Source organism: Colossoma macropomum, unplaced genomic scaffold, assembly GCF_904425465.1.
Source record: "Colossoma macropomum unplaced genomic scaffold, Colossoma_macropomum, whole genome shotgun sequence".
NCBI lineage: Eukaryota > Metazoa > Chordata > Actinopteri > Characiformes > Serrasalmidae > Colossoma > Colossoma macropomum.
This window is the reverse complement of record NW_023494787.1, coordinates 20,566,619-20,594,611: the sequence shown is the minus strand read 5'-3', so window position 1 is coordinate 20,594,611 and position 27,993 is coordinate 20,566,619. Positions and strand designations below refer to the sequence as shown.

The following is a 27,993-nucleotide window of genomic DNA, read 5'->3' as shown; positions in this document are numbered from 1 at the left end:
TGTGGTGTTGGAGATGAAGTTCAAACTCGGTCACTGGGGAATGGCAAAGGAATTATGACTTTAATGGAATTTACTCTACACAGTAGGTGATATGAAATATTCCTTATATCCATATGTTCAACTGCTTTAACTCAGAGCTGGAGTATAGAGAGGCACAGCTGCAAGCAAGCAGAGGCAGGGGGAGGAGGGGAGGAGAAAAGAGAGAATGAGTGAGTGTGTGAGTCCGAGAGAGAGAGTGGAAGAAATCAGGGGAGAAGGGGGGGGTCTAACGAGAAGAGAATGTTCTTTGCTCTGGCTATTGAAGTGGGTGCCGGGCACATTTTTTGTGGCCTCCACGCCAACTCCTGAGAAAGGGAGGGGAAGAGAGGACAAGGAGAGAAAGTGAGTGATGGAGGGAGGTTGAGTGATTATGTGTCAAAAGACGGGATGTTAAGGTAGACTGCTACTTAAAAAGCTCTGGCACTGTGTCCAAAAAGTCCACGGGTTCAGGACTCAACTCCATAGCCGAGTCGCCCAAGAGCAGCTTCAACAAAAAGAGAGGGGGAAACCGAAAACAATTCAGAGAGTAAATAAACACAGAGCGTGTTTGCAGCATGTTTCCTGTATTGAGCCGTCCAGAGCACAGAGTGGGTAAAGAATAGGAAGCAATCGCCCTGTCCCATCTGTCCTGGCTGTGCTGCACTTAAAACCACAGTAGCTTTTTTTGGCAGACGGCATTGCGAGCATAATGTCATAAAAGAGCTCTCCCAGGACTGACGCATCAGCCACGGAAGAAGTGAAGGGAAAGGAAGGCGCGGAAAAAGAAAAAAAGGCATAAGTTGAACTCGGAGAACAAGAAAACCTGCTGGAAAAAAGAAATAATCCAAGGGAAAGACTTCTGAGGAGAGAGCTTCTCACCTGACCTGTTTCCACTGGAGTACGCTATTCTTTTTTTTTTCCAGACATTCTGTCCATAACCTTCATCCACCTTTCCTGGCATGGGCTGGCTGCTGGCTCTGGGGTCGCTGGCAGTAGCGGTGGCAGTGGCGATTGGCTCAGAGAGGAAGAAGCACCAGGTGCAGCATGGCCCCTGCAGCTACACTTTCATCCTGCCAGAGGTGGAGCAGTGCCAGGCCCGGGACTTTCAGGTGACCAACTCCCTGCAGAGGGATTCGCCCCTGCCCCCAGAGACAGCCCATGCTGAGCCCACCTGGCAGGAGAGAAAGCTGGAGAGCCTGGAGAACGCCACTGAGAACAACACACAGTGGCTGCAGAAGGTACTACTGACTGCCTTATCTCTCTGCTTCTTTCTCTCTAGCTTTGTGTTAATATTTTGTGTACTCCAATTTTTAATTCTAAAAGCTAAATTTAGTTTGTTAGCAATACACTCCAAACCCTGATTCTAGAAGCTAAATTATTTTGTAAGCAATACTTTCCAAATTCTAATACTAGAAGCTAAATGTACTTTGTTAGCAGTATACCCCACAGCCTGATTCTCAAAGCTAGATTTAGTTTATTTAACAGTGCACTCAAAATTCTAGAAGTGAATTCATTTTATTTGCAATACACTCAAAATTCTGGTACTAAATGCAAAATCTCATTTGTTAGCAATACACTCAGAATTCTGATTCTAAAAGCGAAATTTGATTTGTTAGTAATATATTCCAATTTCTGACTCAAGAAGCTAAGTTTAGCTTCCCTGCTACAAAAAACACAGCATAGACCAGCATAGCTGTTCATCAACAAACCCATGTTTATGTTGTGTTTTAGATGTTGGTATACCAGTCACCAGCAAAACCAGCATATGTTGTGTTTTGAATGCTGGTATGCTAGTCAACCAGCATGACCATACTGGGTGACCAGGTAAACAAATACCAGACAATAAACCAGCTTAGACCATCATGGAATTCAGCATTCTTTTTCAGCAGGATTGTTAGCAATGCATTCCAACTTGTAATATTAGAAGCTAAAGTTTTTAGCAATACACACTGAATTGTGTTTAGAAGCTGAATGTAGTTTGTTAGCAATCCACTCTAAATTCTATGCTAAAAGCTAAGTTTAGCTAAGTTCTTGTCAATGTTTTATAAATAATAACACTAGAAGCTAAATTTAGCTTGTTAGCAATACACAGAAAAGTCTAGTACTAGAAGTTAATCAATTTTTTAGCAATACATTCCAAGTTGTAATACTAGAAGCCAAATTGAATTTTGGCAATATACACTGAATTGTGTTTAGAAGCTAAATGTAGCTTGTTGGCAATCCACTCTAAATTCTAATGCTAAAAGTTAAATTTAAGTTCTTGGCAATGCACTTCAAGTTCTCCTTTTACCCATACATTATAACACTAGAAGCTAAATTTAGCTTGTTAGCAAAACACTGCAAATTCTGTTTCTAAAAGCTAAATTTAGTTTGTTAGCGATCTAAATTGTCATCGGCCTCACATTTTACATTTATTGTCACACGTTCCTGGGGATCTCTGATAGCAATGTGCAAAAATCTTATCAATGTTTACAGCAGCTTTCCAGACTGTATGATTCTTCCTTGGTGTGCTGACAGTGTTGTCAGTATCTGAAATTATATTTTAAGACCACTGGGATGTCCTGATTCCCAATCGCATGCATGGCTTGAAAGAGAAGACAAGGATTTTGAGCCAAATGCATTTCTCTCTATCTGAGCACCCCCTTCCCATCATAAATACAGCAGCAGTAACCCTTGCTCTGACCTACATGGTCCAAAACTTATCTTTGGGATACACATTTCGGCCTGGCTATTTAATGGGGCTGTTTTGATTGTTCTCTGTAAACATACCAACAGTTAAACCCCGCTAATGATAGTGTGGATCATTGAGATTAGTCTGTGAGTTACAGGGGTGTTTTTTTTGTTTTTGCTGTGAAGGTCATTTGCAATCTCATCAAAGCTTTTGCTATTCAATGGCCCTCCACCCAGCTCCCTATTCAACCTGACCATGTATTTTGAATTTGTTTATGCCTGTGCTTTTTTCATTGTGCTCTCCACGAGAAGGTCACTTCTGACTGTATGGCATTTTTCTAATGCATTGTTTCAAAAGTCGCATTCATTTTTAAGTGGTTCTCTTTTCCCTGTCTCTGTTTTTTTGCCCTTGTTTCTCATATAAATCCCTCTCTCGTAGTTCACCATAATTACATGGTTCTTTTCAGTCTGTTGTGTCACATATCCTGGGGTTACTCTCAGTCTTTGAGGCGTCCCAGCTGGGGATAGGCCTGCTGTCTGTCTGACACCCAGAGTGTGGTATGGTGGAAACTTTGGCTCTGCTGTGTGGCCTCCTTCAGGATTTCTCTATAAACATACAGAGGGGGGCATGAGGATTAGTGCCATGTACGTACAGGCAGGCAAGCTCAGTGATGCCAGAGCATGACGATGGGGTCAAACTATGCACACATCCGCTATGTCTTCGTATGCGTGGGTCTGCTTTAAGTTTTTATGGAAGGGCTTTTAATTGGCACAATATGGACAACAACATGAGGGAAAATGTGAAACGTAGACGAGAAAAGACGAGACTGAACATAGACCTCCAGCAGTAGGTTAAGTGTTGTCTAAACTGCAACTGTTAACTCGCTCTGCTTGCTGAGCGTGGGGAGTATCAGTGTTGCTTGTCATTTAGTGAAGACTTTTCTTTGTATTATGAGAAGTTTCTATTTCATCACATCAAGAAAAGACAATCAAGACAAAAAAGAAAACACAAAAAGTAGATATTTCATTGTCTTAAAGGAATGAGTCACTGTAAAATGAAATACACATATTTCCCTTACCCAATGCATAATCAATAAGCCAAAATAAGTTTGGTATTTGAAGTTCTTTATCTTTAGTTTTGCACTGTAGCTTTGAGGCTAACATAGCTAAAAAGTAATGGAAGTCAATGTCACCCAAAATCATGTCTTGACTCATTTGGGTCAAAAGAAACACTATGTAAATTGCATCAGCATTGTGTAAACAACAGGATTCTTCATATTTTAGTTCATATGCTGCATAAAGTCCCGGATGTTAGATTTATAGGATATCCAGTCTGTGACAGTTCTAGGCTGTGTTTTGAGTCATGCTATTGTATATTCAAAATTTACAGAGTTCAAGGTTTTTCAACATTTTGGTGAGTTAGCTTTGCATATGAATTTCTCTGAAGGACTGTCTACCTAAAGGCCACACTTGAAATGATCCACATCAACATGCGGTATCTCTTACTTTGATGACCCTCTGGGGCCACTGAAAAGAAAACACGTACAGGCACCCACCAACAAGACTTTCAGTGGAATCCCAGTGAAAGCCAAGTCACAGATATCAGTTATGCTACAGATCCAGTTAAGCTGTATTCTAAAAGGCCAAGGTTTATTTTTGTTCTGCTGCTAAAACCTTGTTGAATCTGTTCATCCTGTGGGTAGCAGGCAGGAGGATAAGAATGTTGCTTTGTGCTCTAAAGTTTGCTGATGACAGACAAGAGCCAGTGTGATTTGGAGTTAAATACATAAATAAATACCCCCTCCCCATCCACAGATTCATCTCCACATCCAGGTTTAACCCTCCTTCTTTCCAGTTATCTTCTGTTTGTTGGTACAAGTTTTCTGTTAACTAATGGTAGGGCGGGGGTGGGACTCATTTTCTGACCGTGAGTTACGTGATACAGACCGGCCCACCTTAAACAAACAAACAAAGCAAACGGCTGACAGAACTGACTAAAACTTGCTAATGGCTAACATTTTACTAGCTAACAGCTATAAAACAAATTGAAGAATTTAATTCCAAAAAGCTGTATATCCTTATGTAATTTTGGTTATATTGAGTTTTTTTAAAAAGAATCACAGCTGAGATATAATGGAAAACATTTTATGCCATTATATGCCATTTATATATGGCATTGATATGTCCTGTATTTGTAAAGCCCACTTCCAACAACATATATGAAAGTGATCTATCATGCGTTTTGCAACAAACCCTTCAATTTTTCTTTTTCCTTTCCTACTCGTGTGTATTTGCTATAACCAGAAGATCAAGCTGGCCAATTAGTGCTTAAACCACATCTGGCAAAAGCTTTTATCTTAAATTTGCCAAAATCATAAGTGCTTTTTGTTCTTGCCTTCTATGTACCACTTTCTTGACACTGCTGTCCATCTTCATGTGATTTGTGTTTGGGACTTGCTACATTGGTAAGCAATGCACCCACATTCACACCACACTGCCAAATTTGAACAGATTCATTTACACCTACTCTCCCAGACCCATTATCTGACCAGTTACAATCAGCAAACAGGGCGGTACCTCTTGAGGAGTGGCCAGTGATGTATTTCCTTAATTACTGCAAATATAGACTTAATTGTAATGTGTACAGTGCCTTCTTGTGTTTATATACAGGTCTTACAATACATTAGCCTGAAGTAAGCAGCCCAAAACGTTATCGCTTGTGGTCAATTCTCCAACTCTCCTGAATACCCACTACAACACTGACCAGTGGAATTTTGGTCAAAATGATGCAGCTATTTGGGGTCGTATAGTGCAGGGAACACTGCTTACTAAACAGAACTCCTAATCACCGCGTCGTTTATTTTGAGAACTCTCCCTGACTGTGATTGGTCCTAATCAATGCATTGTTCGTTCTGACACCTTCCCCTGGCTGTGATGGGCCTAATCACCACATTGTTCATTCTGACACCTCCCCCTGACTGTGATTGGTCCTAATCACTGCATTATTTGTTCTGAGACCTCCCCCTGACTATGATTTTTTCAAATCATCATGTCATTCATTCTGAGACCTCCCCCTGACTGTGACTGGTCCACTGGTCCACTGAGATACACACCAAGTTCTTTTTAAGTATACTCACCACAGTGAGTCGACAGTCTGGTTTCGTTCTTTCGTTATTTGAAGTACTGCTGGCCTCATTCTTGCTGTATGAGTCTCTCATTCATAGGAAAATAAACACCTCTATAAAAACTATTTAATGATTCCATCTATGGCAATAGTATCTGTATTTAACAGTAATTAAGACATTAAGGAACAAAAATCCTTGTGCTTCCACATCACTAATTCTGTCTCTTTTCAGGGAAATGAAAACTGAAAAATGAAACAATCATGATTCAAAACATCATTCTCACATCTGTCTGTTAAGGTGTCAGCACTATATAACTTAAAATATACATACTTACAGAAGGGCCATAGCTCTGCTTTGCCCAGACCTGACCACTCTGCTAAGCAGCAGTGTGTGTCTGCTGTAATGGAGATGTTTTGGATGGTGTTTCCAAAATGAAAGGCAGCTAGTAATTGTGATAAAACATCTTAGCTGTCTGATGTCTCTGTTTAATGCTGCTTTCTAATCCATTGTAATCTTCTCTGACAGAACTCCACAGTTTGCGTGTCAGCCTCCATCTCCCTCAGTTTAACTGCCAAGATGCACAAGCAGAGAGAGAGAGAGACAGAGACAGACAATGAGAAGTAATGCTGGCTCATTCCATTCATGTTGGACATGGTTTGTTTTCCTCTCATCTGCCAATGCTTGACTGGGTACTGAGTTGGTTTTGTCATGCCTTGCTTGAGTCAGTAAACCTGTTTCAGAGAATAGAGAATTATAAGAAAGCAAATGGACACTTATAGATATTGCCGCATCCTTGTGGCTGCCCATTTAGCTCAGTTAAAAGATTCTGAAAATACTCAATTATCCTCTTGGAAATGTAGCGGTGGAGTATGACTAAGAATGCTCTGTTCATTTAAATGCAAAAACCCCCACATAAATATTAATATGTTCTGTTCTTTTCAGTGTACCACTTTTGCTCGCTGCAAGGCTTGCTTTGCTGAAAAGCTGGAAAACAATGTTTCAGTATGGAAATACTGAACGAAAGCACCAAGACATGCTCAGCACTATTTGGTGCACTGGAAATCGGGCTGAATTTGTCTTTCACATGCCAAAGTTTGAAGAAAGCCACATCATTATGAAGTGTGCTTATTACTCGCAGATGGATGGCACCCCTGTATTACAGGTTGCATAAAATTCACTGCTTTTGTTTTCTGCATATGACAACGAATAATGAATTAACCCTTTAAATCGCAGGCTTATTACATACTAGGGCTTATTATTCAGCAACTACAGGGACCTAAGGAGCTGTGCTTAGGTTTTAGAAGTATGTTCTAAAGCTTTGGGCCTGCCAGTGAGCCCTGGCCATTTAAGGAGTTAAACCAGACAACGATCCTGATTTCATCCAGGACTCACATGTGGACTTTCAGCACTTTGGAAATCATAGCTTGTAACATCATAATCTACAAAGACCACAATGTCTTGTTGCCTTAATATGCAGCTGTTGTTTGGTTACAGAGGGACACCGTGGAGATGGATGATGAAATGTTAGTGCTCTCTCAAGCCTTCATTTGAATGTGCACTGTATTAGATTGTCCATTTGTCCAAGAGGGAGCCAAGTTCCAACAGGAAGACAGATAGTTCAGTAGTTGCCATGTCCTAATGCTTAATTCCCTCCACGGGTTTATGTTCCAAGACTTGACTGTGCTTTCCAAAATCCTCATACTGAAAACATCCAACTCATTCTTAAAATACTCTCAAAGATTATACGCTGAAAAAAGTGATGCATTGAATTTGCTGGACACCATTTCCACATGAATAAAATATACTGCATCAACACATTTTTTTTCTTTCAGTTTACTTGCTTTTGGTAATTGTGTTGATGTAATATGTTTATTCATGTGGAAATGCTGTACACATTTGAATCAAGTAAATGCCATGCATTATTCTTTTCCAGTGATCAGGCTATTGCTGAGATTCAAAAGGGAGGAAACTTCCAATGAATAATGTTCTAGAGCAAGCAAATGAGCACCAATTTATTATTATTTTTTTTCAGAATATTTCTAATTTCTGTTCTATAGAGAACATTTTTACATCAGTGCACTTGCTGAAAAGTCTTTGGCTCATCTGACTGTAATGGATTATTCTGCTGTGGCTAAAGCAGATGCGTATTTGGGCTGAGACGGTGGTCTGAGCTCACTCATGTGTCCCCTCTCATATTCGCAGCTGGAGAGTTACATCCAGAAGAATGTGCGCTCGGAGATGGTGGAGATGCAGAGGAATGCCATTCATACGCAGACGGCCACCATGCTCGAGATAGGAACCAATCTCCTCAGCCAGTCAGCAGAGCACACACGCAAGCTGACAGATGTGGAGACTCAGGTGTGCCAGATGAAATGAGACTGACAGCATCTGCTGACACATAAGACATGACAGTCACACATTAAGAGACCTCTTGTGATTCATATAACAGCTGTCCAAGCCTCTGTATGACTCTAAGCAGCAACTCCAACACCCTGGTCACATCATTAAATCTCTGCATTTCTCTCAGTCTGCAATCACACCCTGTCATTGATTTAATTTCTATACAAAATTACCATTAAGTACAAGTTCATTTTTCAGGATATATTTCTGAGGAGATTAGATATAAGGTAATACACCAGCACAAAGAAGGGAACAGTTAAAGGAAAATAAGTGAAAAAAACAAACTGAAGTTAAAAAATATTTCTAAAAGATAGAAAAATGGGACTTAAACAACCAGACATCAACATCATTGAATGTGTTTGGAATTACGTGGATTATGACAAGCAAAAAAAGCAACCAACGTTTAAGACCGAACTTTGGAGGTGTAGAAAAATATCCCTGTAGATTTCTTGGAAAAACTGAAAGCAAGCATCCCGAGAAGAGTGGAAACTGTTAAAAAATGAAAGCATAGACACAGAAAATACCACAACTTCTGTGTAACCTTCTGTTTTTTTTTAATGACACTGCAAAATGAAATACTTGACTGGAAATTTAATTGGTCTCTGACTTTTGCACGGTTATTTTAACACCATTCTCTCCAAGCAGTGTAGGTTGTGCTTTCCACATTTGAATTCATGATCCACCATCTACTGCAGCAGTAGGCAGGTCTGAGTGAACATGCTGAGTGGTGTTGGATGACTGACAAAAAAGACTATGAAAACAGCCCAACTAAAACAGGTGTACCATTCATCCTCTCCAAATTGGATTATTTTACAATGTTGTTTTCTACCTCTTTTGTGTTTTGCTATCTCTTTGTCAGCAGTCCATTGTACATACGGAGCAACCTGAGAAAATATTTAGCTGATTTTGTCAGGGGCACATGTTTATTATATTAGTGTAGTTGTGAAAATAGAGCGAACTGGGTACATACACACGGTGAGATGATTATTCAGCTAAAACATGAACTTCCAATAAGATACTGCAAACATAAACGAAGGCCTTTTTCAAATTCTGTCCTTCAGTCAGTCAGCATATTCATTAAATTATAACAAACCAATAAACACTAACTGGATTAGAGTACTCTGTGATACTTCCAATTGCTCTTATTCTGCCCGTGTTTGCAGGTTCTCAACCAAACAAGTCGTCTGGAGATCCAGCTGTTGGAGTACTCTCTCTCTACCAACCGCCTGGAGAAGCAGCTCCTGCAGCAGACCCAGGAGGTCTCCCGCCTCAATGACAAAAACAGGTAAAGCTTCCTTCACACACATCTGAAGAGACGAGGCCAGAAGAAATATTTTTTAAAAGACAGTCAGTTAAGTTCTTAGATGTGGTAGGTTGAACATGTTTAGTTTTAGAATGCTACTTATCATTTCTCTCTTGAACAATCAACATACATCACGCTCACAAGGGATCAGCAAAACAGCAGAGCTCCTTATCCAAGTATGTTATCATCAATCACTGCATGACTGCAGTGCTATGAGTTATAGTAATAATATAACGAAACTCAACGCTGACTCCTGTTTTCAGTTACCATATGCTTTTGTTATTAGTCAACTAATAGCAGTAAGATATTTTTCGTATCATTCATAACCCTTTGATGAAACACTTTGACTGATGGAAATCAAACAGAATTAACTAAAAATCTTAGATTATTTAGTGACCTTGAAATTTAGAAGCAGTGATGTGAAACCATTACATGTCATTTCAGTGTGCACTTGTGAAATGGTCTCTATACCATCATTAGAATTGTACTACATAATGGAAGACTATAGAATTTTTTAGTAGTACTAGTAGTGCTAGTAGTAATCGAATGGTTCACTAAAGATAATTTCCAGATGAATAAATAAATTAATTTTTCATTATCAAATTTAGTCAGTATTCACCAGTCAGCAGTCATAAACAAACCAACATTAGTTACATCAGTGAGACTGAAATTGGCTTCTCATTCATATAGCTGTACACAGTGTTGCCAGAGTGGGCAGTTTAAATTATAAAATTAATAAAGCTCATTGTTTAATAATTACACTGAAACATGAATAAGCCTAACCCCACTCCCACCTCTAATTAGTATCAAAACTTTGATTGACATACATTTCATTCAGTCCTGTTGAGAGGAGGCTGTTGTCATGCCTAATGGCATTGTTTGCAATCTCAAAGACAAGACATGGCATGGATTACCCATCCCAGCATTACTGACTGTACATACTTCTGCAATGGCTGGAAATTGGAATGGCTAGTGATCTGCCTGGTGTAGCCTAAAAGACGTGGCTTTCGTCACTTGCAATATATCTTGTTTTTTTTCTTTCTTTCTGATTGGAGTCTAAAAATTACTTAAGCTTTTTGTTCTTCATACTTATGATGCATAAAAGGCAGGCAGTGCAAAGGCAAGACATCAGTGGTTAACATCCCCAGCAGATTATTATTGTTGTCATGGTGTCATGGTGGGTTAATGCTGTATTATTTAGTGTCATGGTTCAAATGCTGACCTTTGACTTTCACAATACTTTTTTTTCGATTCTCGGGTTTTGAACATTTTTTTGCCTGAAAACTATAGAAGCAGTGTGGCCACCCAGGCTGTAGATGTGGGCATAATGTGCAGGAGATGAGGACTGGGAAAAAACTACAAAATTTGGCTCAGCTGCACATTTGATTCTTGATCCATGATTACGGTAACCTCCAGTGTTTTTGCTGTATCATGAGCAGCAGGCAGCAAACATATTAAGGTCTTTGTTTTTAACTGTACAGAGCTGCTCATTCTTAGTGTTCCACCAGAGAGTAGAGAGAATCTTTCTCTTTTTTTTCAATGGCTCAGTGGCCACCGTTAATGTTCCACTGTCCATTGCTTATTAACAAGAGATTAGCAATGCACTCTGGTACACATTCATTGTAGTGACCTACGATGTTCACCAGAAATTACGAATGCATTATGGAAGATTGTAGTGCCCTCAAAATCACTCTGGAATTCCATCTTATGATTCGGACATTAAGAGAAAAAGTGTGTGTAGTAGTGCACTAAAATGCAAATAGATATCCATTTTGGTCACAGCCTTGGTTTTATTGATGCCGTTCTTTAATAAACTGTGTAGAACTATTGTTTTAACTTGTATGATGAACTGAGCTTAAGAGCACAAAAGGACTGAGGTGCCCTGTCCATGTCCATATGTTACTTCTCCTCCATGTGCAGTTAGGAAACATGTTCTGTGTAGCATGTAACCTGCTCCATACAGGATAATAAACTTTGAATTTGAGATGAATCGGAGGTGAAGCGCAGGGTGGGATGGGGGGAGGTGGGCTCCTCATGCTGTCAAGTCAGAAGAGGCCCCGGTGTTGGGGTCAAAGGATTGAAGACAGGGCACTCCTGGAGTAAAAGGAGTGCTTGTTTTTACTATTCTTTTCAGTTGTTTAGCATTCCAGCTCCTGAACAAAACGTGCCTAGCAAAACAGACCACACACCACCTGTTCCACTTCTGCATGTTTTTCCTCTCCCGTCGATCCTAACCTTGTCATGATGTGCAAATAAACGATGTGGCTTCATCATCACACGCAGCGCGATGGATATGCTAATGCTATTACAGGGAATTAGTTAACAACAGCGATAAAGGAAATAAATCATTTCATATTAAGGAGTACATACATCCATAGTCTGTTTTGTTTAATATTAAACCTTACAACAATAAAGGAAATAAGAAGGTATTTTCTTTCTCTTACAAGTAAAAGAAGAGAGAGACAGAGCTCTACGCTTGAACCCAATGACCTGCGTGTGTGTTAGTGCTTTTAAGGAATTAAATATTCTTTATTTAAAAAAATTGAAAATGAAAAATAAAAGTGATGAAATATGCTTGAATCTTATCGGGATTAGCTGGAGTTTATCAACGGATGAGCTCCTTCTTTTTAAGCAAAGTTTGACTGATGCACTATCACCTTATGTTCCTGAACGTTCCTAAGCATGAAGCCTGCTGGTAGCATTAGCACAGAGAGCAGGGAGAGGGAATTAGCGAATGATGTTTTTTGAAGTGCCAAAAGTGGCTTGTTCAATCCATGCGGCTGGATTGTTTCAATAAATAACTGCCACAAAGTCGTTAGCAAGAGTCATAAAGATCAGGCCTGCAGGATTTATTGTCTTCATTTGCAGCACAATGTGTTGCAAACCCACACAGACTGTCAGAGTGTTGCCTTTGGGTTTGATGGAGAGGCTCAGCCACCGGCACCATCTGTGAATCCTGGGACTGGCCAGGTGTTTCTGAGAAGTTTAGCTTTACCAGCCACTCAATGCAGTAACTCTGTCTGAGAGGTTTATTCGTGGCATTGAGAGGTGAACGAGCAAATAATCATAGTTATTATGGAATTTCATGCAACATTAAAGGTATGTGGGAGGGTTTTTTAACTTGCTGGATCTATATTCTATCATCTATTACCACATACAGTAATTTCAATGGATTTCTGTGTGTTTAGGTCAATGACAAATAAGGGATTTCAAAATGATCTGAATTTAAAAATTATTAAAAATGATGTATCTGCAAGAATCTATTCAATGTGTTGATATTTATTTCATAGCTATTATAATGGTGTAAAGACATTTGTAAACAAGATTGTCAATTTTACCACCAGAAAATGTCAGGTGGTGCAACATTAGCTAAAAATAATATATTTTGAAATTACTTTTATGGCTACCGGAAATGTGTATAAACTACCTTTTTGTACTTGAACACCCATCTAAAAATTGAACTAACTAAGTAACCAACTTACTAACTAACTAACTAACTAACTAACTAACTAACTAACTAAAAAAAATAAAAATAAACAACAACAACAACAACAACAACAACAATAATAATAATAATAATAATAATAATAATAATTATAAGACATTCATGGTTTTGCTGACGTCAAACTGAACAACTTGTGTCAGCATTACTTGACAATGTTTTCAGTATTTGTGAAAGGGCCGTTGAGCTTGCCATTGCACCATGGAGGTCACTTGGGGTCTCCTTTATGACGCAGTACCCTGCCCACTCTTTTTTTTTCTCTTTTTTTTGTCAAGATAGAAGTTCTTGTGTTGTCAATGCTGCAAAATTTACAGACCAGTTTTGCAATTAGTTTTCAGGTGGCCTTATTTTGAAAAATGTTATATTTTTAAAAGTTTTAAACATAAATCATTCTATTTAAATTTAAATTTCATATATCAAAATGATCTTTTTTAAATTGTTTACTTTATCTGCATATTTGATTGGATTGTCACACCACTTGACATTTTTAGACTTTGGGAGGCATAAAAGCCTAAAATTAATTTTATTTTGATACATTGAAAATTGTGTTCCAGTAAAAGAGGTATTGTCGAATAATGCCATATATGTCATTTATTTATTGAATTATTTCATGGAAAAATACTTGGACATAAAAAATAGAAAAATATGATATATCACATAATGATGTGATATGCAGCAACTGCCCAATGTCTTTTATTTGAGCTTCAAGTCAACATGTTGTCTGATGTTTTTGGTACATACAGTGAAATGCATTCAAATTATTGTCTATGATAACAGATGTGGAGGTAGGTTGAAAAATGCTGGAATATTGCTTTAAATATGATTATTCTGAGCAGTGCAGACACAGTAATGTTGAGATGTCTGTAGGTGTTGTGTATATAAATAATACTGCACAGGTTATGCAAAATGGTATCACTCTCTTTTTCCCTCCACAGCTACCTGGAGCAGCGCTTCGCAGCTATGGAGGCCAGACACAGCCAGGAGCTGCAGGTCATCCAGCAGGAGAAGCAGCAGCTGCAGGAGCTGCTGGACAGACAGAGCCGCCTGGTCACCCTGCTCGAGGGACAGCTGGCCAGCTCCACCCGCAACAGCACTTTGCTCCAGCGCCAGCAAGCTACTCTCTCAGACACAGTACAGCGGCTACTGGCCCTGGTCACTCACTGCAATGGTGAGCGCCAAGCTCTCATCAGCATGTATGAGGCTGTCTGGAAGACATGCATGTGTTTATGGTAAACCTGAGTGAGTGACTATGGGCCAGAAGGCTTTGTGTAAGGATTATGGGCTGTTGCTTCATTCAACATGGGTTTATAGGAAGTTGTTACATTGCTCAATACGTCTTTTTAATAAATGGTGGGAAATCCCACATGCATCTCGTCTTCTTCTAGCAGATATTACCAGTCCCTCCAAAGAGAAGATGGAAATCTTCAGAGATTGCGCTGAGATATACAGGTCTGGGATTACAGAGAATGGAATATACAGCATTCATCTCGCTAACAACACACAGACAGTTAAGGTAATAACAAACAAGCACTCTATACAATAAATGGCATAGAATTCTATCAATAAATGCCCCAATACAGTTTGGATGAAATCTCCAGCCATTGAAATACCAAGAAAAGCGAATTTGAATTCTTTGCTCAGTCTGTAAAGCAGCTGGCATGAATCTTGATTATCTAAGGAACAAAGCGTTCCACCGGCAGTGTTGACATTTAGATTATTTTATTGTTTTCGACGACCATATTAAAACCTGGCAGGACAAACTGTTTTAATATAATGCAGTTTAGAGGCCTGTTCTGCAAAGGGTGGAATGAAAATGTCATGCTGAGGATGAGAATGCTAAAATAAGAAGCTGGAGAAGCGTTCCCCGCAGGCTCTAATGTAGGCGAGTCTGATTCGCAGTATAAAAAAGCCTTCTGAACCGAGGGTCCCCAACTATTTCACTTGTGGTTGGAGCGTGCTATCAGCTCTCACAATCAAATCTAATTTCTGACAGATTTTTGTGGTGCAGACCTTCAGGAAAAAAAAATAAAACATGGAATAAATTGTTTTTGTTATTCATTGCCTTTTCTCATATGCACTCTCTGCTTTTCTCCTACGTTTCCTGTGGGCATAGGATCCAGGTGTTTGGCATATGTTTTGTAGTTTCATGCCAACTTCAGGTTTAAGGCAGCTTTGCAATGAGAAAGCAAGTGGACGCAACGTTACTGCCTTTTAATCTATGCCATCTTCCCCTCTGGCAGCAAACTGGGTGGCTTGTTTGGAGTAGAGAAAGCTTTATGTTGCTCCATCTTCTTTCTTATTGCTACAAATTGAATACATTTGTGTGAAACACTGAAGAAGGCTGATTAAGTGATGAAAGACAGATGAGAGCAGACCAACTGATTTGATGATCTGAATGTGCAAAAGGATTTGTGACACTGTCAGCACCTAAGAATGTGCTCTCAAGTAGGTTTCCTGAAGCAAAGTGGCATTCGTAACATTTATGAGTTTCTACACTTACATGTGTTCTTGGCAGTGGAACAGTATAACACACTGGCCCTGTTTTCATCTTGTCCTCATAGGTCACCCAGTTCTTAAGTATGAAACCTGAAAAAATACTCTATAGCTGTTATGTACTGCTGTTTCTGTGTGTATTTATGGCAACTAGCATGGTGTTTCCCAAGTAGTGAAGTTAGGCTGAAGGATTTGGCACAAGGTTAAGTCTACCACTTTAAAACCTGTGGAGGTGGAGAGAACAGGAGCAGATACATCGAAAGGGTTACTCCCAAGAGATTATGCAAAAGAGAGATTAAGCCATAGCTGAGGTGGAATAAATTTATCCTGTGATCCCAAAGGTAATTTGAATATGGAAGATTGAGAATCAATCTGTTAAGCATCAGTGGAATGAAAAATTCCACCACATGAGTCGAACATTAAAGGCAGAATATTTTAAAACATTAAAACTTGGTTAGCATGCTCAGAGGCTAGAGTCATGCTTTAATGCGCTGACCATGCCAGGGAATAATAATGTACTACAGTCCAGTTTTTATCGGGGGGAAAATGTACCTTCAACCTTCATTTAACAGCTGTTGCAATGACCTGCTATTTACACTGGATGCTTTTTGTGCATGTGTGGGTCAGAGATAACTCTCTCTCCGGAGCTGAAGCTGATGTGGATGTTGTTTTGCAGGTTGGTTCTCTAATATTTGGCATGATTGTGTTCATAGTTACAAAAAGATTTGGCTGGTGCTTTCAGTTATATCTATATCCTTTAGCATATCTGCATCTGACAAAAGCCTGTGGTGTGGTTTGGCTATAGAAAACAGTCAAAAAACACCAGTATAATTATAAAAATAGAGGAGAATTTTTTATATGCTAATTGGCTTGTGGTTTGAAGTTTTCTCCTAAGAGCCCTAAAACTCTGGTTCTTTTTTCAAATCATATTTTTTTCACGTTTCATGTTTTAAAGTACAACTTTTTTATTATTATTGCGAAATGGGATTGATGTTTTTTGTTTCACTAACGGGCAAGAATATCAGCAGGCTGTGAGGTTCTTCTCTGCATGTATGTACCACATCTTCCTTTTAAAAAAATTCTAATAAGTTTCATGGTTCTGTGGGTTGTGAACAGACTGAGAAAATCCCCACAAGAGTGATACACAATACAATGCTTGCTCATCGAAGCTCATGATGAGGATAACCAAATTCAAGGGAAATACAACATTGGGAGTCGCCACAGTCATAACAGCCCCCTCCTCTCCATGACTGTTCTCATGCAGACAAAAACATTAGTCTGTTTCTTCCTATTTTTCAATTAAAAATGGTTGGTGTGAAGAGTTGCCAGCCATGTTTTCCCTTTTTGGATTTTTCACAGCAACAGTGCTTCATTTTCTCAACAGGTGTACTTTCAGCTCATGATGAGGCTACTGGGGTCAATATAAGATTAAGATAAGATAACCCTTTATTAGTCCCACAACAGGGAAATTCACATATAAAATAGCAAGCAAAGTATACACATGTCCCAGATGTGCATAGTGGGTCTAATATCAATCTAGTCTTCTTCTTCTTCTCCTTCTTCTTCTTCTTCTTCTTCTTCTTCTACTTCTTCTACTTCTTTTTATTGTTTGTAGTAGTAGTAGCAGTATGTAATAGTAATAGTAGTAAACATAGTATTAGTAGTAGCGGTAGTACCAATAATCATGATAAGAATACTGGTATTATTGTTATTATTTTTATTATTATTATTATTATTGGTAGTAGTAGCAGTAGTAATAGTAGTGATAGTAGTAGTAACAGTAGTAGTAGTTGTAGTAGTAGAAATAATAGTAGAAGTAATAGTAGTAATAATGAAAGTAATTACATTATTAGTAGTGGCAATTGAAGTAATAATAGTAGTAATATAAGTAATAATAGTGTTAGTAGTAGTAGAGCTAATAGTAATAGTAGTGGTAGTAGTAGAAGTAGTTATAGTTGTTGTAGTAATACTGGTAGTATTACAGGTTTTTGTAGAAGTAGTAGTTGTTGTAGTAGCAATAGTAGTAGTAGCATGTAATAATGGAAATAAACGTAGTTGAGAGCAACTACAATACTATTAATCTCAACTTTTCGTTTCAAACAGCTCATGTCTCCTCTCAAATATCACCACAACCTTATAATCTCAGGACACCCTAACCATCAAAAGACAAAGACCTCATACTGTTATCTCCAAAAGAGAAATCCAAACAGTTTACACTTGGAGTGGACCTTCTAGTAGCACGCCATGATATCTTTCTGAAGTTAAAAGCAGTTTGTGGAAACAGACTTTTATGACATGAAAAGTGACTCTGTATGCCTCACTAGGTGTTCTGTGATATGAAGACCAGAGGAGGAGGCTGGACTGTTCTTCAGCATCGCTTTGATGGCTCAGTGGACTTCCACCGTAGTTGGAAAGAGTACAAAATGGTGAGTGCTTCTGTCAGCAGTGTCCTTATCTTACTGGTCTCATGGAACTGGCCAGAGCTGATTAATGTGTAACCCTGACCATCCTGTACTTGATTGGAAAAATTACTTGATCTCGGCTGTATTGAAAACACATTTCCATGATAGATTGGGGAGAGTGTAACTCCTAATTTTTAGAGTGACAAATTTCACATGGAATACTGATGGGCTACTGACCTTTGCTGACCTCTTTTGGAAGGGAGTTGTTTTGAGTAAGCTCTAGTGTCACTTGCTGTTTTTACACCTGCATTAAGTCTGTACTTGTTGGACACCTCCACACATTGATCTCAGCTCCAATTTGTACTTTTAACTTTCTTGCCTAGTTATTTTTTAGAAATCACCTCCAATATGCTCAATAAGGCAGAGGGGGACTGAGAAGAGAGCTGAATCCATTATTCTTTCATGGAGTGCATGTTACTGCTGGACAAAGCTGAATTAAACACACTGGAAATAAAGCTCTGATTTAATGATACCTAGGTGGGTTTAAAGCTCATTTTAAAACCAATGACTTGCACCTATAATATAATGATGCTCTGTCCTTAAGCTCTACCTTAGATATGGACTCTTATTAGGCTTTTAAATGAGGCAGCAGTGGTAATTTGTCTCACCCACTTCAGTAGATAAATTACTATAGTTACTCTGGGAATACCCCACTCAAAACAGGCTGCAAAGAGCAAAACAGCTTTCTTCCTTTTTGCTCTTTATTAATTTTCCAAGAAAATGTTTTTACAAGTGGATGATAAATATTTGGCCCTAGCTAGAGCGTGGGATTAGGGAGGGCCCCCTACATGGCTGATCATATCTGTTCTGAGGTGTTTGAGTGCCCAGCCACAATATTTAAATAACACTGGACAAATGTTGTTCATTTACTGGCCTAGTCAGACAGAAACGATGCATGTTAAACCACTTTATGGAGGTACATTTTTCTGGGGTTAAGTGCAGAAATGAACTCTCACAGCAGAAGCAGATGTCTTTAGATGGCAGAGGAAAGTCTTGGATGTTCATCTATTATGCAGGGATTCGGAGACCCCTCAGGAGAACACTGGCTAGGAAATGATGTCATCCACCTGCTCACCACATCCCAAGACTACACGCTGCAGGTCCAGCTCAAAGATATGGAGGGAAACCAGGCCTACTCTCAGTATGACCGCTTCCACATCGAGGGAGAGGAAAAGAAGTACAGGTAATGAACTTCTTTGTTTCGCACTGGATAACAGTGCCATCAGTTGTGATATACTAATGACATGGACATTCTTAGTTAAGATTATCTCACTGATGTCCAGCTAATACATTTAGTCTTTGTGTAAAGTAATAATATTTTGTGTAGTTACATCTTGGATGAACAAGCAACGGTATTCATTTTAATGTTTTTTTTCATTTTAATGGATCGGTTCTATCTAGAACCATGAGTAAATTCTACATAGAACAATTTCATGCTTAAATGGTTCTTTGCATGGTGAAATGGTTCCTCAGATTGATGGAGGATGGGTTGTATATGGTTCTGCATAGCACCAAAAAGGGTTCTACTATTGTTACAACCTTGACATCATTACAATAGAAGAACACTTTTTGGTGCTATGCAGAACCATTTTTAAAAAAGTTCCATATAGAACTGTATACATTCTCCATTAATCTGAAGAACAATGTCATCATGCAAACAACCAGATAAGCATGAAATGGTTCTATATAGAACCACTCTTTTAGTAAAGAACAATCTAGTGTACTTTTCTTACTTTTACTCACAAAGTATATATATATATATATATATGAAATAAATGTAGTGATAATAATATTCATGTGCTCAGGTTAGCTTAGAGAACATACTGACCAAAGGAAATTTTCACCAATTTGTTTTACTAATTTTCACTAATCAGCAGTAAGCAACAGGGGTGATATAACTACAATACACACCAATCCTCATCCTGAACTGACAGGAGAAGTTTGCAGACTTTGTGTGAAACAGTATCATGTTTATGTAACATAATCCAACATTATCCAGAAATTTCAGTTCTAGATTATATCTGCTTAGCCCTTATACTAATAGAGGCTAAATTTTCTAACTGATATGGTCTAAATCAGCAGTTTCTCTAGTTTAAGTTGATAAAAATCTAGTTTAAAATGAGCTAGTTTCAAATATACATGCAAAACAATATAGCAATGTCACGAGGTGGGCTGTAACACACAATGCAATGTAGGGAGACTGACCAAAGAGCAATTAGCCCACTCACGTTTCTTACATGAACCCACTCAAATGAAATTTACTTTAACTGTCAAAAAAATCTGACATAATGCATCATATGCAGCTTCTTTCACAGTGTGACGTGTTTAAAATGTTTCGTACATGGTAATACGTTCAATATGACTGTTCTTCCTGTTTTTTTTCTGGTCTGAATTGAATAAAAATGTCCTTTAGAAATCTACTTCAATACATTTCTTTCATTTCTTCTACACTCCACCTACTCTTACAACTCTGGGGTAAGTTGTTACAACAGGACTGTTTGTATTATTTGACACCAACTTGCTTGCTTTGTGAGTAAGCAGTACATTCCTACACTGTTGCTGTTTGTAACAGACAAATATGGGTATCTTATATAAATGTTTGGAAAGTATAGCTCAAACAACCACTGAGACAAATGGCTGAGGAATAAAATGTTACAACCCTCCCTGGTCCCCCAAAAAAGAAAATTAATGAAAATGATGCTGTCTTTAGTGCTTTGTGGCTTCATTTTTCAGTGTTAGTTAAGCTTATAATAGTGGGAATGTTCAACAATGACAATGTGATCTATTCCATGTGTAGTTCAACTGGAATACACAGCATATAACTAAATTTGGAGACACTTTACTGAGCCCTGCTACGTCACATTGACATAACTATGGCATAAGCATGTCATGGAAGACATTATATGCCATCATGAATTATCATGACAGATTTTCTTTAGTAATATAACAATCATTTTACCATTACTGGTAACTGCCATGACAGATGCCACAATGTTGAATGTCATGGCGTCTTGTGTTCATAACATCAAACATTATTACATCTATGATGACAATTAGCAGTAATGATAACACAACACTGTTAGGTTACCAGACATAATCTGTCATAAGCTGTCATGAACCCTGACATGACAGGTATATGGCATGGTGGTTATGTCAGTTTTATGAAGCAAGGTTTGAGTAAAATGTTACCCTAAATTCTTATTCAATATTAAACAGTATAGTGAAAAAATACCATCAGAAATTTATTCAGTGTTTAGAATATTGAGGTTTCAATACATCTTTCAATAGTGAGAACAGTGGCATTTAACAATAAGAATCAGCTTATTTCATATGCAGTTCATTTTCATGTACAGCATATATAACTGTATGCAAAAGGTTTGGCACCCTGGTCAAATTGCATGTTTTGTTGATATACTAAGTGGAAATAAGTCACACATCCTCTACAGAGAGCACTGTTCTGTACATTTTACTGCACCCTTACTGTTTTTTATGCTGAATTTAACATATTGGGGGAAAAAAACTGTATCCTGTACAAAATTTTCTATTTTGTGTTTTATTTTTTCCCAATAAGTTAAACTTAATAAGCAAATAAATAGAAAACTGTGTGTGACAAGGACTCCATTAATTAAAGATTTAAGGTCCTTCTGCTACCCTTTTTATACATTTCTTTTTGCCTTTATGCAAAATGAAATAAATAAATCTAAACATTTAAGTACATCAGTCAAAATGATGAGCTCACTGCAGGGCAAACTGCCACTGTTTGTCTTCCATTTCTCTCCCCGTCACAGCTGCCGCTAGCCTACCCATCCCAAGTGCAGACTTGCCTACTGGAGACAACCCAAACAAACGCTTTCAAGCACCTGGCTTTGCCAGAAAACTGCCAAGTCAAACAAATCTCGCTCCCTCTCTAACTGTTGCAGCTAAAGCACCAGGCATTACTTGTGGGCATGATTATACCACGAATGAACCAGAACCAGAAAAAATTAAATTAAACTCAAAGTAGATGAACTGAAATCTGATTCTGGTGTGCGCTGAATTGAATGAGGCTCACTGAGTGGTATGAGTGTATTAAATCTGGGCTAGCTGAAAAACAGTGTGTGTGGCTCACCACCTAAACAACCTGGAAAGGAGCTCCGAAAGCCCCATGCCAAATCCTACCGTGCTTGGTTCCCATTTCACCTCTTACCGTATGTGTGAGTTTTATTTGCATGCTGAGAATGCTGGCGCTATCTCTGGTGTGTTGTGCTCACATGGGAATGGCAAGCCAAACGACCTGTTGTGTAAAGATGTCTCCCAGCCAAAGCGCACTCCTGCAGTCCCTTGCTGTGTGGTCCTTTTTCAGGCACTTTCCATGCTGAATGTGCACAATCATACCTTGCGAGTCATTGCAGACAATAGATTATGGATAATGGAGGTCACATACCGCAGCTGAGCTGCATGCATTTAAATGAGACTGGGCAGAAAGAAAGATCTCCTTATGATACCTATATCTTAAAAAATACAGTTGATAAAAATGGTTCTTTAAAGTGATGCCATATCAGAACCGCTTTTGGTACCCTAAAGAACCTTTCAATGAATAAGATGTGTGAGCATAAACGTTAGTTAAAAGAACTTCTACATAATGTAAAGATTCTGTTCCAATTAAGTCTAGTACTGTAGTCCAAGCTAAGAACCATTTTTAGGAACTTTTCTTTCTTTTTTCTTTTTTCACTGTATGTGTGGCATGACCACAGACAAATATTCTTATTAATACTATTTAACACATATACAGAGCTATGAAAAAGTCAGAGACCACCCTTCACACAAGTACAAGGCATTCATTTTCCAAGAGATATTTCTGGGGAGATTAGATACAAGATTATCCACTTGCACAAGTAAGGAGAAAGTAAAAGGAAAATAAGTGGAAAAACACAAGTTTCCAAAAATGAAGTTCAAAAAATTAACAGACCTGGTAGACCACCAAAACTGTCACCATCAGAAAAGCAGTACTTAAAACGTTTATCTTTGAGAGAGAGGAGAAAATCAAGCTCCATTCCACTCCTTCAGATCTGAAAAATCCCATGATTTTCTGTCCATCCTTTCACTGTGAGAAGAAGACTCTTCTTTTGAATTGAGCCTGAAAGGATGTGTAGCTGTCAAGAAGTTATTTACTGAGAAAAGGAAAGAGACAAAAAAGAAGAAAATTCACAAATCAAAGAAGCTGCTGGTGGTCTCAGAATAATAGACTGACCACCGTATCCAGACCTCAGCATCACTGAAGGTGTTTGGGATTACTTGTGTTTGAGATTAGAAGCAGAAAATTCAACCAACTTTTAAGATTGAACTTTGGAGGTGTAGAAAAAAATCTCTGCAGATTTAAAAAGCTGAAAACAAGTCTCCTGAAAAGAATGGAGGCTGTAATAAAGGCAATAAGATGGACACAATACTGAAAAAGTTAAAATTATACGTAAGCTTCTTTTTAATATGTTTTTGCTTTTTTCCAAAAAGCTGAAAAAATAATAATGTATACTCAATGTCAGTTTAGACTAGGAAGATTAAGAGTGGTCTCTGACTTTTGCACAGTACTGTAGAGTTCAGTTGTGTGAAATTTTTGACATTTTAAAACATGTCTGAGGATCCTGGCCATTAAAATAATCATGGCTGTCAAATGTAACCTATTTTAACAAAGGTTTCCATTCTTACTCAGGTTTTGATTTAGCCTTAAGCTAAGTCCTTATCAACGTTCTTATCCTTATTGTTTGTAACCTTCACTCTGAGTTTTTGCTCATACTGTTCCTTTTTCTAGTGTCCATGCTCAAGGTTTCAGTGGTACAGCTGGACGCATCAGCAGCCTGACCCACTCTGGCACCATGTTCAGCACTAAGGACCAGGACAATGACCGCTGCAGCTGCAAGTGTGCCCAGATGGCCTCAGGGGGTAAAGATCCGACCCTGTGTCTCTTTCTGCCATTTCAGTTTCCTCAGCCTGTAATAAGCCTCTCATTACTTAAATTATGCAAAAGAATTTCCCTGGATCCCTTCATTACCAAAAATCATCACATTACCATAAAATTACTGTATTGCAACACAATTCTGTTTCCATAGTAACTGAGGAGCTGGGAGAATACTGAAAAAGCCATTTGTTTTGATGTACAGTAATATTGCTGACCTGAATTAAACTGCCCTAGAAATATTTGTCTCAGATTCATGTGAAATTGTTAGGGGGTTAGTTTGTTAGGGACCAGCTGGCAAAGTGGCACTTAAGAAGGACGTCTACTTACTGACCTTCTGTTGTTGTAGGATGGTGGTTTGAAGCCTGTGGACCATCCAATTTGAACGGGATCTACTATGCTGGAATCTCCAACGTAATGCGTTACAATGGCATCAAATGGTATTACTGGAAAGGGCCAAGCTTGATGGCAACCATGACGACATTGATGGTGCGTCCTGCAGATTTCTAAGTGTGGGATGGGTATTTCACAGAGACATTCAAATCTAGAGTGCCAGCAAGCTGTTGACACAGACGAAACTCAGACTTTTTTGGCATTGTTGGAATCTGCGGAGACACTTCATCATTTCTGCTTCAGTCTGTTTTCATTTTGCTTGCTCTGGTTTGGCAAAAAGGACACAGCTGTGCCACCAGTGTGTTATTTTCCTGTATATAAAATCTCATCCAGTGCAGAATGCGAAGGTCTTTAATTGCTGATCAGTGTTTGCTTGCGTGCTTGCTGGCAAATTGAGCTCTGAGCCCTATCTATAATGTGAACCATTCTTCCCCCCCTCCCCGAGATCACCCCTGCCTCTCCACTGCACATCTCTGCTCCTTTCAGGTGCTTCCCCGCCCCCCCCGAAATTCTCGTAAAGTCTTTAAGAGAGAATACCCCCATAAAAGTGCATGAGATACTACAACAGGTGTGTGTTTTACAAGCATATTATTTACTATCAAAATATATATTTGTAATAAAAAGAGATGTAAAATGGGCTGTGGACGTCAGTGATCATAGGAAATGAGAAAACTTGAAGCCGACCGTGCTGGTGGCTATGAATGCGGCCTCTGTTCGTGGTGTTGTTGTAGCAGCGGCGGGCTTGCTCTAATGGAGGGCTGTGGTTGACTGACCATCCATGCAGGGTGTTAAGAGGGTCAATATTAGCCCAGCTACCATGCCAATCCCTTGATGAATCATCCAATAAAGGCTCGTCCCGCTGCTCCCATTAAATACATCATAGAGGCTGGCCCTCTCGCACTGCTGACCTGTGTTCACACATAGCACTTAGCCATGCATCTGTGCTCATGATTTAACACTCTGCTCAATAATCCCATTCATCCAGGGAGGCTGGGCTCGTGAGAGAGGAGAAATACTCTCTATGCACCCCCATGTAAGATTCTCATCACAGCCTCATGTGCCACCGCTTCTCCATACGCACATCACCCAGGCATGAATGTGCTCGGGCACAAAAATGCGCAGGTCATCACAATCATTTGCCCGTAATATACTGCTGCCAGTGCAGATGAGCAGAAATGAAGATGTAGTGCATTGCGGAGCTCGCGAGTGCATTTATATGCACACCACACCAAGCAGCACAAACAACTTTATTATGAGTCCAGCATCTGCCTGTGATAGATCACTGCTCAGGAGGAGGGATACATCAAGTTGGGTTTTATGAACAGCTGACCAGCCCTCCTGCTGACCGGCCTGTACTGGGCTGCCAGCCTGGCCTGAACCACTGCCCTGACTCTACCATCTATGGTAAATGTGCTTACCGGAGTTATTTGTTGAAGCATTCGCTATCACGACCTGTTTCCATGTGCAAATGAGATGCCCTATGCCAATAGGGCAGTTCTGCTCCACTAGAGCTCTAGAATGCATCATCTTTTTGAACAAGTGGAAGAAGAAATTGAGAGGGGTTGAGGGAGGGGTGTGCAAGCAGCACACATAAATCTCAGTCCCACCTCTGTTCCACATGGTAAGCTTCATGGGGGCAGGGAGGACAGGTGAAGTCAGGGATGGACCGTAATGAATCTGGGAGACAGCGTGTTCCTGGTGATTCAGCAGAGTGGAACCCATTCAAGACTCCGGAGGGTTGAACAGAGGGCAAACGGTAGCAGAAAAAAGCCGTAGATGCTCCGTGACCCTTGATTTCTCTTTGTATTTTCTTTTTCGTTCGTCACTATGAAGGACAGCTTGCTGTAGAGCACGGTCTCTTTAATGAAGTCTGGGGCTGGTAGCTAATTTTTTTTTGGAACAGCAGGGGGCACTCTAGCCACAATGAAGGCACATCAAACCACCGAGTGGTTCAGGCTCTTTTTTCCTCCTTCTAATTCAGAAGCCAGAAAGAAGCTGCAAATTTGGAATTCACTATTGATGGTAATTTTGTCTGTGGCCAGCACCCTCTTCTGTCTTTCTCATTTCTTCTCTCTCTCTGCAGGTCCTCAATGTGCAATTATGGCAAATCATTACCACTATTGTGAGACTCTCATTGTACTACTTTACTTAAAAGATGGCGAACCGAAGGGTACAACAGACTTTGTGGGTCTTGGAAGGTGGGGTCAGGTTGTGGTGGTGGTGGTGATGGGGTGCTCATGAAGTTTCATCAATCAGTTAATAATATATGTGCTTATCCATGAGAAGCACCGAGACTGAGAGACAGACAAACAGAGCTCATTAACGCCTCTGAAACACAGTGAGCATATTGTTGCAAATGCACGGCTACATCAGTAAACCAAGTCATCTGTCAAGACTGCGGTGCTGGCTGAGTAATGATCTAACCCATTAGCACTTCAAAACGCAGGGTCTTTCCCACACACTGCCATGAGTGTTGTCTGATCTTGAGCGAGCAGTGCAAGCATCACCTCATATTTTTATATTTACTGTGCAGATGTAATTTGCTGTGCCATTCAACATGTAGCTATGCTGCATGCGTTCGTCCATTCTCTTTCCTTTTTTTTCATTTATTTGTAGATATCAACACATACTGAAGTTTATTATTTCCATATTAACTCTTTTTTCCTTTATGCCAGTAGCATACCTGCTCAGGATGGCACCAGTCACATATGTGAGCTCCCTCCGTAGCGCCATGTACAATGCATATTCATTAACAGCTCATTTGTGACAGAGTACACAGAGAGAAGAGCATAACCATGCCCATAACTATTCTCATTACAGAACAGTTAGACAGGAGCATGCTGTCATACCAATGACAGCAGCTTCCCACAGAGGATGCTTACAGAACACTGATGCTTTCTACGCTCTCCTGGCAGTGGAAGAATTTTGTTTCCTTCATGCTGTTATTCTTACCATGCTGTTGATCCCAAGGTAGAATAAAAGGATGTGCAGAATTAATTAGAGAGAAATTCTATACATACTCCAATATATATGCATAATTCAATTGTTGATATACAGTCATTTTTGCATAGAACTGTATGCAAAAGTATGAGTGTATGCAAAAGTATTGGTGCCCCTAGTCAGATCACATGTTGATTTTCTAAGTGAAAATAGTGGCCTGTGCAAAAGTTATAGTGCATTTTGTATTTTGTGTTTTAAAATTTGCAAAAAGATGCCATATTGAAGTGTGTTCTCTGTAGAGGATGCTAAATTGATAATGTTAATGTTTTTCACTAATAAAATCAACAAAACGTAATTTGACTGGTGGTGTTCAAACTTTTGCATAAGACTGCATAAACAAAAGCACTGAGGGTGGTTTGGTGTGAAATGGTTCATTGTAGAGGAACTTATCAGATTGGATTTTCTTAACAGTGTTGATGGTAGGAACTAAGTCTACACAAAATATAGGCCACAAATATAGCCATTTAATTTACTATCCAAAACAACTAAAAGATGGTTCTTCAAGGATTAGTAAAGACAATGGCTCTATATAGAACCAAGAACACTCAAAGAACCCTTTGCATGCTTAAATGGTTCTTTGCATAGTGAAATCGTTTGTTGGATTGATGGAGAATGTGTTTTATATGTGTTTCTATATAGAACATTTTTAAAAAGGGTGTTACATGCTATATAGTGAAGCTTGTAACATTAGAAGATCC

General features: G+C 39.1%; 1 protein-coding gene across 1 annotated transcript; it reads left to right on the top strand.

Moving 5' to 3' along the window:
* Nucleotides 1–231: 231 nt before the first annotated feature.
* On the top strand, nt 232–26,470 carry angpt2b (angiopoietin 2b). The gene is made up of 10 exons (XM_036566375.1): nt 232–1,256; nt 8,016–8,171; nt 9,377–9,498; nt 13,954–14,186; nt 14,404–14,531; nt 17,836–17,937; nt 18,990–19,156; nt 23,759–23,889; nt 24,252–24,391; nt 26,379–26,470. The coding sequence occupies exons 1-10, from the start codon at nt 978–980 to the stop codon at nt 26,445–26,447; spliced, it is 1,527 nt and encodes a 508-aa protein (XP_036422268.1). The 5' UTR covers nt 232–977; the 3' UTR covers nt 26,448–26,470.
* The last annotated feature ends 1,523 nt before the right edge of the window (nt 26,471–27,993 follow it).

Coding starts and splice junctions, on each gene's coding strand:
- angpt2b (XM_036566375.1), top strand. CDS start 978: ATGGGCTGGCTGCTGGCTCTGGGGTCGCTGGCAGTAGCGGTGGCAGTG. Junction 9,499..13,953: donor CGCCTCAATGACAAAAACAG/GTAAAGCTTCCT, acceptor TTCCCTCCACAG/CTACCTGGAGCAGCGCTTCG. Junction 14,187..14,403: donor CCTGGTCACTCACTGCAATG/GTGAGCGCCAAG, acceptor GTCTTCTTCTAG/CAGATATTACCAGTCCCTCC.